The 15,751-nt window shown below is 48.7% G+C and overlaps 1 protein-coding gene across 1 annotated transcript in view; it reads left to right on the forward strand.

Annotated features, from left to right (window-relative positions):
• The window catches only part of WASHC4 (WASH complex subunit 4), a 975,954-nt gene that overhangs the window by 781,419 nt on the left and 178,784 nt on the right, over positions 1-15,751 (forward strand). Inside the window, exon 30 of the mRNA XM_086919270.1 lies at positions 14,653-14,749. Coding sequence (XP_086775396.1) covers positions 14,653-14,749 — 97 coding nt within the window. The remainder of the gene's footprint in view (positions 1-14,652; positions 14,750-15,751) is intronic.

Below are 15,751 nucleotides of genomic sequence, written 5' to 3' on the forward strand. Positions count from 1 at the left end.
CAAGGGTGTTCGTCAGGAAGAGCCAGCTTCCTCAAAATACCCGCAACATTCCAGCTGAGAATCCTTGTGTTTGGATCCGCCACAGCTGACTCGTCGCGGGATTCGAGACTAGATAACTCCTTCCTCTCATCTAGTGCCCCGGATGCTCTTCCTCCTTGTCGGCTCCCTACATCCGGGGTAGGATCATTAGTTGGAGGGCTGCGTAGAGCAGGTGTAGGTGGCGGATTTTCGCCAGCAAAGCCAAGAGCATGTGGTTCTGGCACAAAACCCAGACTTAATCGAGATGGAACCACCCCAGGGAAAATATCATTTCAATATCCTGGCAACCTCCCATATGGCCCTGGCCATGCTACTGGCTGAGGGGGTAAGGGGATAAAGTGATTCTCGGGGAAGATAAAGTTGTGCATCCGACTTCCTCCTGTTTGGATGCCACATGGATTGCCTACAGATCTCGGGTAGAAATAGGTCAAATGCCCGCACCACCGGTCCCCAAATTTTGGTTACAGATTGTTTGCGCAACCCTGACATCCTTAAAATTAACCACCACACAGTCACCCTCAAACTGCTTGTGCCCATAGCCTACCCATCCTACCCATTTGGTAGGATTCTATTTGGTCAGCCTTCAGGGGTGGAACATTCGTCAGAATGGCAACATAGGGCTGACAGTCTGGTGGTAGATCCATAGGAGGTCTTCTGCGAACCTCTTTGTATGGGGGCACATTAGGCTGGGTACTAGGTAAAGGAATAGAGCTAGTTCTTCTAAGGTTTACTTGCTCAGGTCCTTTACTAGTAACCGGGATTCGGGGATTGACAGGGCCGTGGTTGCTAGGAGCCTCAGATCGCATGCGCTTCGTAGCAGGGGCACTACTGGACTTTGTCTTGTTTGGATGTTCTGTTGCCTTCTTAGTAGGTGGCCCTGGGACCGGTGCACCCTCATTAGTGGTTACATCAAGTGCTGCGTGGGCTTTTACAGTTGACACCCCTTTGACTGGTCCAGATACAGTAGATAAATCCTGTGTAGAAATGGAGGTCGCTCGACCTGTTGAATCCCCCCCCTGAATCATCCTCTCTAGTTCTAGAGTGAAGCTTGATAAGGGATTTTATGGAGTAAAAGTTATCCAGGGTTACCTGTTCAAACCTGTCCATACGCTCAGCCAACTGTCCCTTGGATCTACATCCCTTGTGTGGTCTAGGGAAGGTGAGGCAATCTCCGCAGGGTCGTTTACACCTGCAGGAGTAAGGGTTTGTGCCAAAGAGCCCAATGACCGAAGCTTCTCAGGGAGATTTTTAAGAAGTTCGATGGATCAGCGCCGCTCGGCACGTCTCTCTGCCAGGGCAATTTCTCTGTCAATCTCCCGAGTAGCCCTAGTGAAGTATTTATCTAAAGGACCTAGTATTGAGGGCCCTACAGAAGGGGGTAAGGGGTTAGGAGAGCACGAAGTCATGCTATGAGCAACAATCAATCCTAAGCAAACTAAACAATGTGGACCGCTAAGTAGAGGAACCAAAAAAGTTTGATAAACCTTTAACACCAATAGTTAATGAGCCGTTAGGTGCCGTTAATAAAGAGTGGGTGGTGCACAAGGGGCGGGGCAAGCAGGGAGAGCGGGCCAGGTGGTAGGAATTGGCCAAGCAGAGACTCCTGGGAGATAGAGTCCCTGTGGTACCGCTCGCAGCCCTGCTGCAATGCCCCAAGACTCCCCAGCAGTCACAAGCCGCCACACAAAGTACAAGACCCCCGCTGTCTTCCTCGGCGATGCGGGACCGGCGAAGCGGGTCCGGCGAGCAGCTAGCAGGTGAAGGAGATAGCTAGCAGGTGAAGGAGAAAAACAGCCCAGCACACAAATCCGCAGGGAGTGGTCCGCTCAGGTCTGAGTCAGTGCACCAGACTCCAGCTGAAATGTTTTTACGGGGTGCTTCGTAGGATGTGGATGCGGACCCAGCGATGGTGATGTCCTTAGATGCACGAATGGCATTTGATAGCATGAAATGGATATACTTATTTGCAGTTGTCAAACGTCTTCACTTTGGCCCAAAATATTGTGGTTGGGTCAAGCTCCTCTACGTTCTACCCATGGTAAGGGTGAGGGTAAACAACACAGTATCTCTGCCCTTCTAACTTCATAAAGGGACACAGCAGGGCTGCCGTTATTGATGGTTTTAGCCCTTGAGCCCTTGGCATGCTGGGTACGAAAGGATCATTTGATACAGGAAGTCATTGGCAGGGGGACTGGGAAAAACGCAAATCCTTAAAAGCGGATGACGTACTATTGTATCTCGCGCGACCCGCTCTGTCTATTGACCTTGTACTGCAGATATTCTGTATTTTTTAAAACCATGCAAGCTATCACATCAACTGCGATAAATCTTGTATTTTCCCACTGAAGGGTGGTGTGCTGTCCTTGCCCCTGAGGAATCCTATCCCTCTAACTCTAAGGGCTTTACCTACTTAGGTATATATTTTATCACTCAGGAGGGTGCAGGATTTTTTTTAAGGAACCTATATGGCCTTCTAGCCTGGTATCGCTGGGTCTGCATTTGATGGGCAAGGCTGCCCTATACAGGATGAGGGCTCTGCCGGGATTTTTAGATGCTCTTCAGAACACACCACTTCTGATACCGTGGGCCTTTTTACACACTGTAGCTAATGAAGTCTATCTGCTGCTTTGAGACAGTGGTGGGTCCCGGATAACTCTTCATAAGGGTGTATAACGGGGGTCTGGTCATTCCAGATCTACTCAACTACTATTGGGCTACCCAATTGATTGGGTGTATGCAGACCAGCAAGAGACAGTGATAACAGTTGACAGACTCAGTAGGACCAAGGGGTAATCCGGCTCACCTATATATGCGGAGACACAGGCTCCCCACTCACACTTGCACAGTCGTTGATGTATGAACAGAGGCAACAACATTTCTGGGATGGGCTTGGAAATTGGTGGAGCAGACCCTCCTGTGGGACAGCAACCTTTTTACGGAAGTGGGGATATTTAAGGGATTCTCTACATGTAGTCTCCTGGGCATAGACCATCTTGGATACCTAAATAAGGGGATCCACTCCCTTGTTGTTTGAGGCTTTACAAAACGAGTACATCCAGGCAGATATTAAGCACTACTGATCTGCAGGTGACACATATGTTAGAGGAAGTGTCTGAGTCAGCACCTATGAGGAAAGCCTTCTCTTAGATCTGATGCAGGAACAGGCTGTGTCCCTCACCTTAAAAAAGATCCAAAACAATACTCCTGATAGCCTAGGCTGCAGGACAAGTGGAGTATAGACCTTGGAGATCTAGATGACGATGAGTTTGCAGGGACCCCAACGCAATTCCATTTGCACAGGATTTAGACCTGTGCAGCTCTGTATACTACACAGATCCAAGTACACTAGGATGTTGCTACACAAGATTGGGAAGGGAAACTCTGCCCTTTACTTCAGAGGCTGTGGGCAGGAGGGCACCTTTCTCCATACCATATGGGGTTGTTCAGCTATACAGGCATAATGGTAGGAGGTAACGCAGGTGATGTCTGCGGTTCCTAACGTTAGAGTCCCAATAGATGGCAAATAGCTTTTCCTGCTCATACACGGGTACATAAACTGGGCCAAATACGCCAGGCTGTGGTTGGTGGTAGGCACGGGATTGCAAAGCGGAATGTTGCACGGGCTTAGGGATCCCATTTGCCTTTAATAATTGCTGTTTGTGAGCAGGATATGGGGTGGTGCCGGCAGGCAGAGAAGGTGGTCTATCAGAGTTGAGGAAGCTGAAATTAATATTGCTGGCATGGTTGTCTGCAGACATCAGTGACATGGGACGGACACATTGTCTGCTCCAGGTAGATGGCTAGGACTATGTATATCTGTCGATCTCAATGACTATGCGCAGAACGGAAGACTGTGATGCAACACTAAACTATATCCATTCTACAAACAAAAATGATAAACCTATTATTAACATAAACTCAAACTGTAAACCCTGAAAAGTGTGATAATAAATAAATTAAAATTAAAGAACATGTACACAATAGATACTATTCAAATCTACACTGTGATTTTTGAGGATATTTTTATAAATAGACTGTAACCAAGACTTTAAGCTATATTTTTCAAGAGCTTCCATTGCACGACTTATGTTACGTTATGTTATGTTATGTTAAAATGGTTTTTGTAGAGCGCACGGCTACTCAAAAAGAGTGTCCCGGCGCTTTAGGGAAAGGAGGGCTGCAGTATACTAACATAACACATTAAAAGAGAGGATATCTCAGAAAAAAAGAACACAACAAGCAAAAAAGGCCTACTGGGTAAACAACCAGGTTTTGAGGCCTTTCCTAAAAGCAAATAAGCTGGTGGCTTCCCGAAGTATAAGAGGCAGAGAGTTCCACAGCTGTGGCGCCAGAAGTCCAAAGGAGCGACCTCCCAGGCACGCTCTCTTAACTCGTGGGACAGTCGCCAGGAACAGGGATTCTGACCTCAGAGAACGAGCCGGACGGTAGAAGGCAAGTCTCTTTTGGAGGTACTTTGCTCCCGTCGCATGGAGGGCCTTGTATGTCAGGGTCAGGGCCTTAAAGGCAATCCGTTTGCGGATTGGGAGCCAGTGCAGGGTCTGCAGCAGGCCCGCTGCACTAGCGCGTCTATTCAAGCCAAAAATCGCTCTCGCTGCAGCGTTCTGCACCACTTGGAGCCGCTGTAGCAGATACTCTGGCAGGCCCAGGTACAGAACGTTAGAATAATCTAACCTAGAGCCTATCAGGGCCTGCACAGTCAGCTTCCTGTGCTCCTCCGATAAGAGGGGAAGAAACCTCCGCAGCATCCTAAGGAGGCTGAAGCAGGTGCCCGACACCCCCAGGATCTGGGACTTCATAGTCAACCCCTTGTCCATCTTGACCCCCAAGTTCTTCGCCATTTGGGATGAACAAGTGGGAGGGTACATGTTAGTAGGCCACCAGGCCTGCCATTCTTATCCACTGCTCAGAAACCTACAGTCAAGCCTGCACTTTATAAAATAACGATTAATTAAATAAAAAAAGTACAAGATGGCAATACACCTAAACTACTAGGTATATGGATGACGGGGGAAAGGAATAAGATAAACCCATACCACTGCCCATATGCTGTGCTGGAGATACTGGTCCCAGCTTCCATAATAACCTAGTATATGGGACGTTCTATGCCCCCAAGGTAAGTCGATTCCTCCCCACAGACTAAAGGATTTGTCTTTAATTCGGGTGCTAGAAGTCCCACTAAAGGTCAGTTCTGCTGTCCCAGCCTAAGATTACTTTACAAAGAACATATTACTAAATGTAGGAAGTAGGTGCTTTCTAAGAAAACCAAAGATAACCTCCAATCCTGACTGAAAAAAGTCGGTGAACTAGAACTGGGAGTTCTAAAGCCCTGGTTGTAAGGCAGAAATCCCATTGATCCATACTACTAAGGTGGCTTCAGCTTCATGAAGGACAGAGCATTTGGTCAATCGTTGTTCTGCACGAGCTAGAGGCCCAGTCAGTAAGCCTACATATCTGCTATGGGCTGGACAGGAAGCCTCGACAAAACCGTATATTTGCCACTGCTTTTTCACCTCGCATGCTTACAGTTTTTCTTTGTGGAAAATCTTGCACCCAGGGAGCTCTATCAACTCTAAACCTAAAAGCATGGTTCATGGCGAATCCAAACAGGCGTTGACTGTTTGTCCCTTAATGCTTCTCAATGCATATTGTTGTTTTGCAAGTGCCTTGAAGTTTAGGGATCCATTAGTTTAGCAAGAGTGCCATAGGCCCTAATGGTTTGGTAGTAAAAAAAAAAATAGCTATGGTCGGGCTGTTGTCAGCCCTTCGGACTCCTAGGCCCCGGTGCCAGAGCACTTGTGTACTATTGATGGCTCTGCATACGGTTTATCCTTGAAATTGGTGATAAAAAATCCCTGAGTGGTTTTAATACCTCTACAAAACTTAAGAAAAGGGAATTTTTGTTTTTCTTAGAGTGCCCTAAACCCCATCCCTTTTCTCTGAAAGGGTTTCTCCTTTAAAATTGTTTTCATTTCTATTAATGGCTCTGCCTCTGTAGAGATCCACACAACAACATTGCATTTACCATGCACCTATGGAGTTTGAGGACTAGTTGGATGTGAAATATTCTCTGATAATTTACTTTTCCGGTTTTGGGGACTTCCTTGTGCTGGTCGAACATGTGTAACGTTTAGTTGTATAATGAAGCGGTTTCCGGGCCTCCATTTTCCATGGGACTGCGTTCTGCCTTTGACATTTATGCTACATGTTAAGGGCAGCTTTTCTACATGTTAAGGGCAGCTTTTCCTGTATTAGATCTTGCTCATTTCTCTTCATGAAAAGCAATTCTCACAGCTTTCAAAGACATCCTGATAGCCACATTGTATTCGTTTTGTGGCCACTCTCTTCAAGATGCAACTGTAATACTTCAGGTGAATGCGTCACCACCTTCCTGTAAGTATTCTGTGTACCAAGCTGTAAGCTGTGAATGCAGTTTCTGATAGATACATCTGCCGTGTGGATTCCTCACCTTGTGAATATCCCCCTTGCGTCAGCAACGTTCGGAAATTTTCTTCGTAGCACGCCGTCGTGGGCGACGTCACAGGAGCACGGCATCGCGCGCAACTCCGTCTGACGTCACCGACCCCATATTAGGCCCACGCCGGCGTGATGACGTCAGTTCCCTTTTTTCCGCGTCTCCGACGCTAACGGTTTTCGGGATCTTCAGCGATACCTAGTATCTTTCTGACTAATATTTGTCACTGTTTCTCTCTTACGACTTTGTTCTTCTCCGGAGATGTCGTCGAGGAAAACAGGCTTTAAGCCATGTAGGTCTTGTGCCCGCATGATGTCTATCACTGACCCACATAAGGATTGTTTGTGGTGTCTTGGATCGGGCCACGACGTCAAGAACTGCGAGTCCTGTTTTAAGATGAATCCGAAGGCGCTTCGGGAGCGTGAAGCAAAGTTGCTTTTGGCGAAGGTGAAAAAAGACTCTGGGCGGCTTTCGAGATCTACGTCACGGAGATCGAAGTCGAAGCCAAGGTCTCGGTCGAGGTCGAGGTCGGCGTCGAGGTCCAGAGCGGGTTCGAGGTCTGGAGACGACTCGAGGTCCAAGGCGAAGTCGGAGTCCAGAGAAAGGTCTAGGTCTAGATCTAAGTCGGCTTCCGGGCATGCTTCGAGCTCTTCGAGGAGAAAGCATAAGAGGAGGAAGCACAGTTCGAGACATCATTCGGGGAAGGATTCCTCTGACTGGAAGAGAAGGTCTCACAAACACCGTAAGGACTTTGTCTCTCCTTCACCTGCTTTGTCAAGAGTGGGTTCTCCGGCGCCGGAGCCGGACCCGGAGCCGGTTTCCTCGGAGCATGAAGAAGAGGAGGTGACTCAAGAACCGGCTTCGGCGGAGACTCCTGTGAATCCAGAAGGTCAGGGTGAGGATGTGTCGGGTCGGCCTCCATTGCAACATCCGGTAGGTCTGTACCCTTCCTTTCCTGGTCCTGGGCAGGATCCCTCGCATTTTCTCAATGCGATGTTTGGAGTTTATTCTAGGGCAATGTACCCCGCTGGAGCGCCTGGTGGCCCCATGGGTCCGTTATCGTACAACCTGGGTATTCCTCAGTCGTATGCCCCTGCTCCATTTATGCCTTTTATGCCGGCGCCTCTTTCACCTTGGCTCGGTACGGCTCCACCGAGGTCCTCGACTCCGCATGCGGCTTCGCCGACTCCGGATCGACCTCGCAGTCGAGATCGAGGTGCCACGCCTGTTCATGACTCTCGTCCTCCTGCTTCGGTTCCTCGAGCGACGTCGGAACCGGCTCCGTCGGAGTCGTTACCGGATCCGTCGACTTCGATTCGAATGGAGTGGTCGAGGCGAAGGGCTCAGCGTCTTCTCGAGCAAAAGGATGATGAGAGTTCAGATGTGGAAGAAGGCGAGCTTCCTGATCATGGTGATGACTTCGATGAGCTTCGGGATGCTAGTGGTCTGGAACTCTCTCCCGAGTGGGGTCTGCCTTCGGCTTCTGATGCACCATCAAGGGACGTGGCTCCTTATCACGTGGTTATTAGGAAGGCTGCTGACCTTCTTAACTTAAAGCTGCCCACAGTGGAGTACAAGCCCAACATTCTCACAGAAGTCCTGCATTCTCCATCTTCAATTGTGGAGCCAACTTTGCCGTTTACTGATGCCTTGTCAGATCCAATTAAGGAAATTTGGAAGAGGCCGTTGTCTGCTCCTGCAGTTTCAAGGGTTATTGCAAGGCGCTATAGGGTGGCTCCTGATGACCCTGCATTTCTTTCTACGCATCCGTCTCCGGAAAGTCTTGTGGTTCAGGCGGCTTGCTCTAATAGGGCGGCAGGCTCCTTCCCTCAATTGCCTGCTGACAAAGAGTCTAAGAAATTGGATCAGGCTGCGAAGAAGACTTTCTTTTCTGGAAGCATGGCTCTAAAGTCGTCAAATGCTACTTGCCTTTTAGGTAGATATGTGCACGCGCTGATGGACTCAGTGAAGCAATTGTCACCAAAACTTCCTGAGGAGGATAGGAAAAACTTTAATGAAGTCATCTCTGACACTCAGGCTGCGGCCCGCATGGTCATCCAAAGCGGCATGGACACTGTGGATTCAGTTGCCAGAATTATGGGCTCATCCATTGCAACTAGGAGAGCCGCATGGTTAAAGTCATCTGATTTCTCAGCGGATGTACAATCTACCTTGCTGGACTTACCCTTTGAAGGATCTGGCCTTTTTGGTAAGAAGGCTGATGTGGCCTTGGAAAGGTTTAAAGACAGCCGTGCCACTGCGAGGTCGTTGGGTCTGCAGATGAGAGGGTCTGCAGCTAGAAAATTCAAGGGATTTGGTAAATCTTCTTTTCGTCCCTTCAAGCAGGGCCAACAACAGCAGCAGCAGCAGAACCCTCTATATAAGTCCTATAGAGGTAGACAGAGGGGTCGTGGACGTGGACGTCAAGTCTCCTCTTCCTCCACTTCCTCCAATAATGCCCAACCCCCACCCGCATCAGCAAAGCAGCCCTAGATCCACCATTCTGGATCATGTAGGGCCAGTAGGGGGTCGGCTTACTCACTTTCTACGAGATTGGGAATCGGTTACATCAGATCTTTGGGTTCTCAATCTCGTAGAGAATGGGTATGCACTTCCTTTTCAGGAGTTCCCTCCCAATTACCCTCCTTGCCAAGGTTATTGCTCGGAGGACCACCTGCTTCTCCTGCAGGAGGAAGTCCTGGCTCTGTTTCGAAAGGGAGCGATAGAGGTGGTTCCAGAGCAGGAGAGGGGTCAAGGGTGCTACTCCCGGTATTTCTTGATTCCCAAGAAGGATGGCAGACTTCGGCCTATCCTGGATCTCATGATTTTGAACCTCTATCTCAAGCAGGAGAAGTTCAAAATGCTCACCCTTGCTCAGGTTCTTCTGGCGCTGATGGAAGAAGACTGGATGGTGTCGATCGACTTGCAGGATGCGTATTTTCACATCCCAATCCTGAAGTCGCACAGGAAGTATCTCCGTTTTACGGTGGGATCGCAGCACTATCAGTTTGCGGTCCTCCCGTTTGGACTTACTACTGCGCCTCGAGTTTTCACCAAGGTGATGGCGGTGGTGGCGGCGCATCTCAGAAGGTCAGGGATTCCTGTATTCCCTTATCTAGACGACTGGCTGATCAAAGCAGAGTCGCCGGAGATGGTGCTCCATCATCTGCAGGAGACAACTCAGTTGTTGCACAGGTTGGGTTTTTCGATAAACGTACCCAAATCTCACCTGGTGCCCTCCCAGCGCAACCTGTTCATAGGTGCGGTACTGGACACTTCTGTATGTCGTGCATTCCCTCCACCTCAAAGGATTCGCGACATTCAGGAAATGATTCCTTTATTCTTCAATGGAGCGGTTGTTCCAGTCCTGAAGGTCCTTCGCCTGCTCAGTCTGATGGCTTCTTGCATTCTGTTGGTCAGTCATGCACGCTGGCACATGAGGGCGCTCCAGTGGTGCCTCCGCAGGCAGTGGTATCAGCACAACGGAGATCTCAGGGAGTCTGTGAGGATCTCCAGAGAAACTGCAGCGGATCTGTCCTGGTGGGGCGTGGAAGGCAATCTGTCACAGGGAAAGCCTTTTCAGCTACCTCCATCAGTGGCCACAGTGATATCGGATGCATCCACTCTCGGGTGGGGTGCTCATCTGGGAGACCTGGAGGTCAAGGGTCTTTGGTCTCCGGAAGAAAGGTTGTTTCACATCAACCTTCTGGAATTGAGGGCGATACGTTTGGCGCTCAAGGCCTTCCTCCCTTCCCTTCGCGGTCGTTCGGTCCAGGTCCTAACGGACAACACGACTGCGATGTGGTACATCAACAAGCAGGGAGGAGTAGGGTCGCAGTGTCTCTGCAGAGAGGCTCTGCGTCTCTGGTCCTGGGTTCAGGACCATCAGATTTGTCTGGTGGCAAATCATCTGGCCGGGGTTCTGAACGTGCGTGCAGACAGTCTCAGTCGGCAGTTTTCCGCCGACCACGAGTGGAGGCTTCACCCGGAGGTTGTTCGCGACATCTTTCGGATGTGGGGGACGCCTCGGGTGGATCTATTTGCCACTCGCGAGAATGCTCACTGCCCTTCATTCTGCAGTCTCCAGTATCCGATGCAAGGAGCATTGGGGGACGCGTTTCAGTTGAGTTGGGGAGATCGACTCCTTTACGCGTTTCCCCCCATACCTTTGATTCCTCGGGTTCTGAGGAAGATTCGTCAAGACCGGGCCCAAGTCATATTGGTCGCCCCGGATTGGCCGAGAAGGGTGTGGTATTCGGACCTACTCCACCTATCCTCTCACCCGCCGCTCCGTCTCCCTCACAGGGCAGACCTCCTCTCTCAGTTGGAGGGGCAGGTTCTACACCCCCACCTCCAGACATTACACCTTCATGCCTGTAGATTGAACGGGGCAACTTGAGTTCTTTTTCTCTCCCTCACGAGGTGGTGGATGTCATTCTCTCTGCCAGGCGTGACACCACTAAGTCCATTTATTCCTATAGGTGGACAAAATGTGTTTCTTGGTGCAGGGAGAGGGATATTGACCCTTTGAAGGCTCATTTGTCTAATATTTTACAGTTTGCCCTTTATCTGGCACAGCAAGGTTTGGCTGTGTCCACGGTCAAGGGTTATCTTTCGGCCTTATCGGCGTTTCTATGTTTGCCGGATCAGCCTTCTCTCTTTAAGTCTCCGGTGGTTGTGAGATTTTTGAGGGGTCTTGTGAATATGTTTCCTCCTACCCCTTTTGTGGTTCCTCAATGGGATTTGAATCTTGTGCTGACCTTTTTAATGGGTTCTCCCTTCGAACCCTTGCACAAGTGTCCATTGAGGCTTCTCTCTTTTAAAACTATCTTCCTCGTTGCAATCACCTCGGCAAGGAGGGTAAGTGAGCTTCAAGCTCTAAGTTCCAAACCCCCATTCCTGACCATTCATGCAGAAAGGATGGTTCTTAGGACCAGGGCTGCTTTTCTGCCTAAGGTGGTTACTCCTTTTCATCTTGGGCAGTCCATTACCCTTCCTACCTTCTATCCTCCCCCTCACCCGTCTAAGGAGGAAGAGAGACTGCATCGCCTGGACCCTAAGAGGGCGGTGTCCTTCTATCTGGACAGGACTAAGGACTTCCGGATGGACGACCAGCTGTTTGTTGGCTTTGCTGGCTGCAAGAAGGGCAGAGCGGTGCACAAGCGCACTCTTTCCAGGTGGATAATCCTGTGCATCAAGATCTGCTACTCCCTTGCGGGTAAGGACCCTCCTGAGGGTATTAGAGCTCATTCAACTAGAGCAAAGTCTGCAACATCTGCTTTGTCTAGGGGTGTACCTGTTGAGGATATTTGCAGGGCCGCGACTTGGGCCTCCCTCCACACTTTCGCAAAGCACTACTGCTTGGATACCGAGGTGAGGAGGGACGGCCACTTCGCGCGCTCTGTCCTCCAAGACTTCCTGGTGTAGCAGAGTGGACACCCTCATCCGGGAGTGGGGACTGCTGTGGGAATCTATTCACAAGGTGAGGAATCCACACGGCAGATGTATCTATCAGAAGAACAAGTTACTTACCTACGGTAACGCTTTTTCTGGTAGATACTATATCTGCCTGTGGATTCCTCACTGACCCACCCGCCTCCCCGTTGTCTACTCTGCTATACCTGGTCTTTCTGTATATATGATTATACTGCTGTTGTTTTGATTTGGTTCTATTTGTACTGTGTACATTGTATATTTGCATATTTGCTATCGTTGGTCCGTCCGTGTGCCTCGAAGGCACGGAAAAAAGGGCGGAACTGACGTCATCACGCCGGCGTGGGCCTAATATGGGGTCGGTGACGTCAGACGGAGTCGCGCGCGATGCCGTGCTCCTGTGACGTCGTCCACGACGGCGTGCTACGAAGAAAATTTCCGAACGTTGCTGACGCAAGGGGGATATTCACAAGGTGAGGAATCCACAGGCAGATATAGTATCTACCAGAAAAAGCGTTACAGAAGGTAAGTAACTTGTTCGTTATTGTTTGTTCACTGTTTATGACTTGGCAGGTGTGGTCTGTGCACATGCGCAGTCTTGCTGGCGAGATTGAATGATTTAGAGGGCTTTCAGCATCGGGCTTTAAGCCCCGCCCCTCTTTCTCATTGGCCAGGGTCACCGTTTATGCTAAACTGTGACCAGCCATTGGGAAAGAAAGAGCTTTTCCTGACGTAGACTTTTCTCTCTTTCAGACGGCCCACTTGGACGGGCTTGTCTGATTTCCGTTCGTCGCAAAAGCTTTCTTATTTTTATGGGGCCATGTGTTTCAAACACATGGCCCCATAAAGACAAGACATTGTTTTGCGACAAACGGAAATGAAAGTGGATCGTGCTTGTTGCTGTATTTTGCTCCCGTCTTACATCATGCAATGCTTGTCCTCCCTTTAAATGTAAGTCCAGAGATGATTTCTTGAAGCAAGCGGACCATGCTTGTTTTAATTTCTGCTGGTAACTCTGTAATTAGTAAATGTTGAGGTCCTATGCATGGGAAATATCCAGTTCTTTTAATTGTTAAGTGTCCGAGATTTTATAGACAAAAAAAATAATCCATTTGCCAATAATGACGACAGTTGCCAAAGTCATGTTGACAAGTTCATTATGCTGCGTTCGTTCCCTGGGTTTGCTGCTTATCGGACTGTAATGGGAGATGACGTCCGCCTTGTCCTCGGCGGTGCCGCTTAATGAGACTCTGGGTTGCTTGTTGATGTGTTTGGCCCTAACCGACAGGTCTCCGAGTTTGCGTGACCTTGGTGTGATGTTAGATCATTGTCCGCTGACAAAGCCCCGCACCCCGAAGTGACATGCCAGTGTTCCGGCGCGCACAAGCAGTTCGATTTTCACACAAAATAGCTGACGTCAGGGCTGGGTAGGGGCAGGGGCAGGAGCTCTCTCACCACACGAGCCGCATCAGGGCAGGAAATGGTGCCCAGAGGCAACTGAGAGGGGGACAGCACTATGGGGACAAACTTGAAACATTAGCAAAAAGCCCCCCTCCCCAAGTTCTAATAGTGGTGAAGATAAGTTTGGAGTTGCTGAGTAGAGGGGGGGGGAGGAGGGCACTACTGGGGTGCTCATGTCTCCAAGGGCAAGCCGCTTTGTATAAGGCACTCTCGGGTCTACAGGCGACTCCCGAGAAGAAGGCGACACCAGGGCAGAACAGCCCCGTCTGTGTTGTACAGTCCTCACATAGTTAATTCCCCGCCAGGACCTCATGCCTGGCGACCTGTTCGATTGGCCATGAGATCCCTCATGCTGAGTGGGACAGCCTGCAAAAAGTCTAATCAGGAGTCCAATCAATGCGGCTGGGCAAAACAGGGGTAGACGCAGGCTAGGAGAAGAAACAGGCGCCCAAGAGAACCAGGATCAGAAAGCCAGACCAGGATAAAGAACTTTGTCCAGAGGATTCTGAGGTAAAAATCTTGCACTTCACATCCTCAAACAGTCTTCAAAAAAGGGAAAAACCACCACTGCAACAGCCCCGAAAAACAAGCATTGAAAATGCAATAGGTCTCACTTTGATTAAGTTGAAGCCATTTGCTTTGCTAATGATATTGTATAGCAAAGCAAATGGCTTTAACTTATTCAAAGGCGAGACCAAGTGCATTTTTAATGCTTGTTCTTCTTTCGTTAGCAGCACTCACACTCTCATTCCGTTGTTTTCTTACTTGCATCTTCATTCATCATTTAGCAATTGAAGTGTGAAGAAGGCACTGGCGGGCAGCACAGATCAAGGAACAAACTGTGCCCATCCTGAGTTTGCATAGTTCGTAATCCTGCCGTTGGGTGCCGAAATCGTTACGAAAGAGTGTTTGAACAATCCTTTGCCTCACAATCTGTAACATGCACGTTTTTCGTGTGGGCCAGGGCGATAGCCTCTTGTGAAATTCCAATAGCTCGGAGGCTTTCCCTGCCATGGTGGCAGATTCCATAAATAGTTTGTTAGAGTAGTGTTGATATGCCAAGGTCTCTCCCAGGTTAGTTCTTTTATGTGACACTGCTTATTGGACGCCTGCGACACAGAGGACTTGCCAGTTATTGCGTCTCCTTTCAGAATATTGAATTTGTAAAATGTAAGAAGTGTTCATATCCACAGCTAACATTCTCATCCCCTGTGTTTATATTCCAGACCCTGAACTTTGTGGAGCATTCGATTAGCTGCAAGGAGAAGCTAAATAAAAAGAATAAAGTTGGGGCTGCTTTTACCGATGATGGTTTTGCGATGGGTAAGTGCATGGTAATACTTTCGCTGACATATACGTGCCCCACGTTCTTATAAATGCATACACACACCAGAAAATGACCCGAGTCATCAGTGTACAGCTGAGATGTGCATAAACAGTACATTGTTGCCTTGCTTCATATATGCTCTGGCCACCAAACTCATGCTAGAGTGTCTACATGTCTGAATCTAGTGGGTGTGTCTTTATTTAAATGATTTGCTAGAGCGTGAAGCTGGGCTCGTAAACTAATCACGTTTGCACTAAAAATACAGAAATGGAAACATAAACAGGCAATATAGCAACACATGATTCAATAGTCCATGCTGAGAAAACTATACATGTAAATAAATATTATACAGTTCTGGATACGGTGGACTCGGCTGGTCCCGTATGGGCAGCGAGCAAGCCTGCTCTTTGGGGTCTGGTCAAAGGCTACATTCATGGCGGGGAGAAACAGAAGCTCGAACAGTTTACAACCTTGGAGCAGGGACATCTTAAGGATTTTGAGGGCCCTGGTCCTAAGGTATTTTGGGTGGCCCTGTTCGGAACAGTTTTGAACTAGGATCCAATTTCAGCTTTTTTAAGCCATTGGCCAGGTCACTGCCTGTACGCAGACATACTGGTCCAAATTCTAAATGTGTTTACACCTAATTAAGGATAGTGATGTGTCTTTTCAATATTATAATACAGTAGCAGTTCACTCATATAACTGCAAATAATCTTTGTGACCCTCTCCCATTTCTCATATGTGAAGTTATGTTTAGATCAAAAGGAACCTTTGTTTATGGATGCTACATGCTGTTGAAAAACATAAACATTTCTCTACAAAATATTTCTTATAGACGACCATACTGTAGGAGAGTAGGATCTGCTTCTTTTAGTTACCCCCACTTTTTGCTGATGTTTCACTGTTTTTCGACTTTAGTCTGGCTGGGGCCCTGCTATCCAGGACCCCAGCTTAACTGCTCCCTCTCAAAAATGATTGTGTGTACTTTAGGTACACCA

The sequence above is a fragment of the Lissotriton vulgaris genome, chromosome 1_1 (assembly GCF_964263255.1).
Source record: "Lissotriton vulgaris chromosome 1_1, aLisVul1.2, whole genome shotgun sequence".
Classification (NCBI taxonomy): domain Eukaryota; kingdom Metazoa; phylum Chordata; class Amphibia; order Caudata; family Salamandridae; genus Lissotriton; species Lissotriton vulgaris.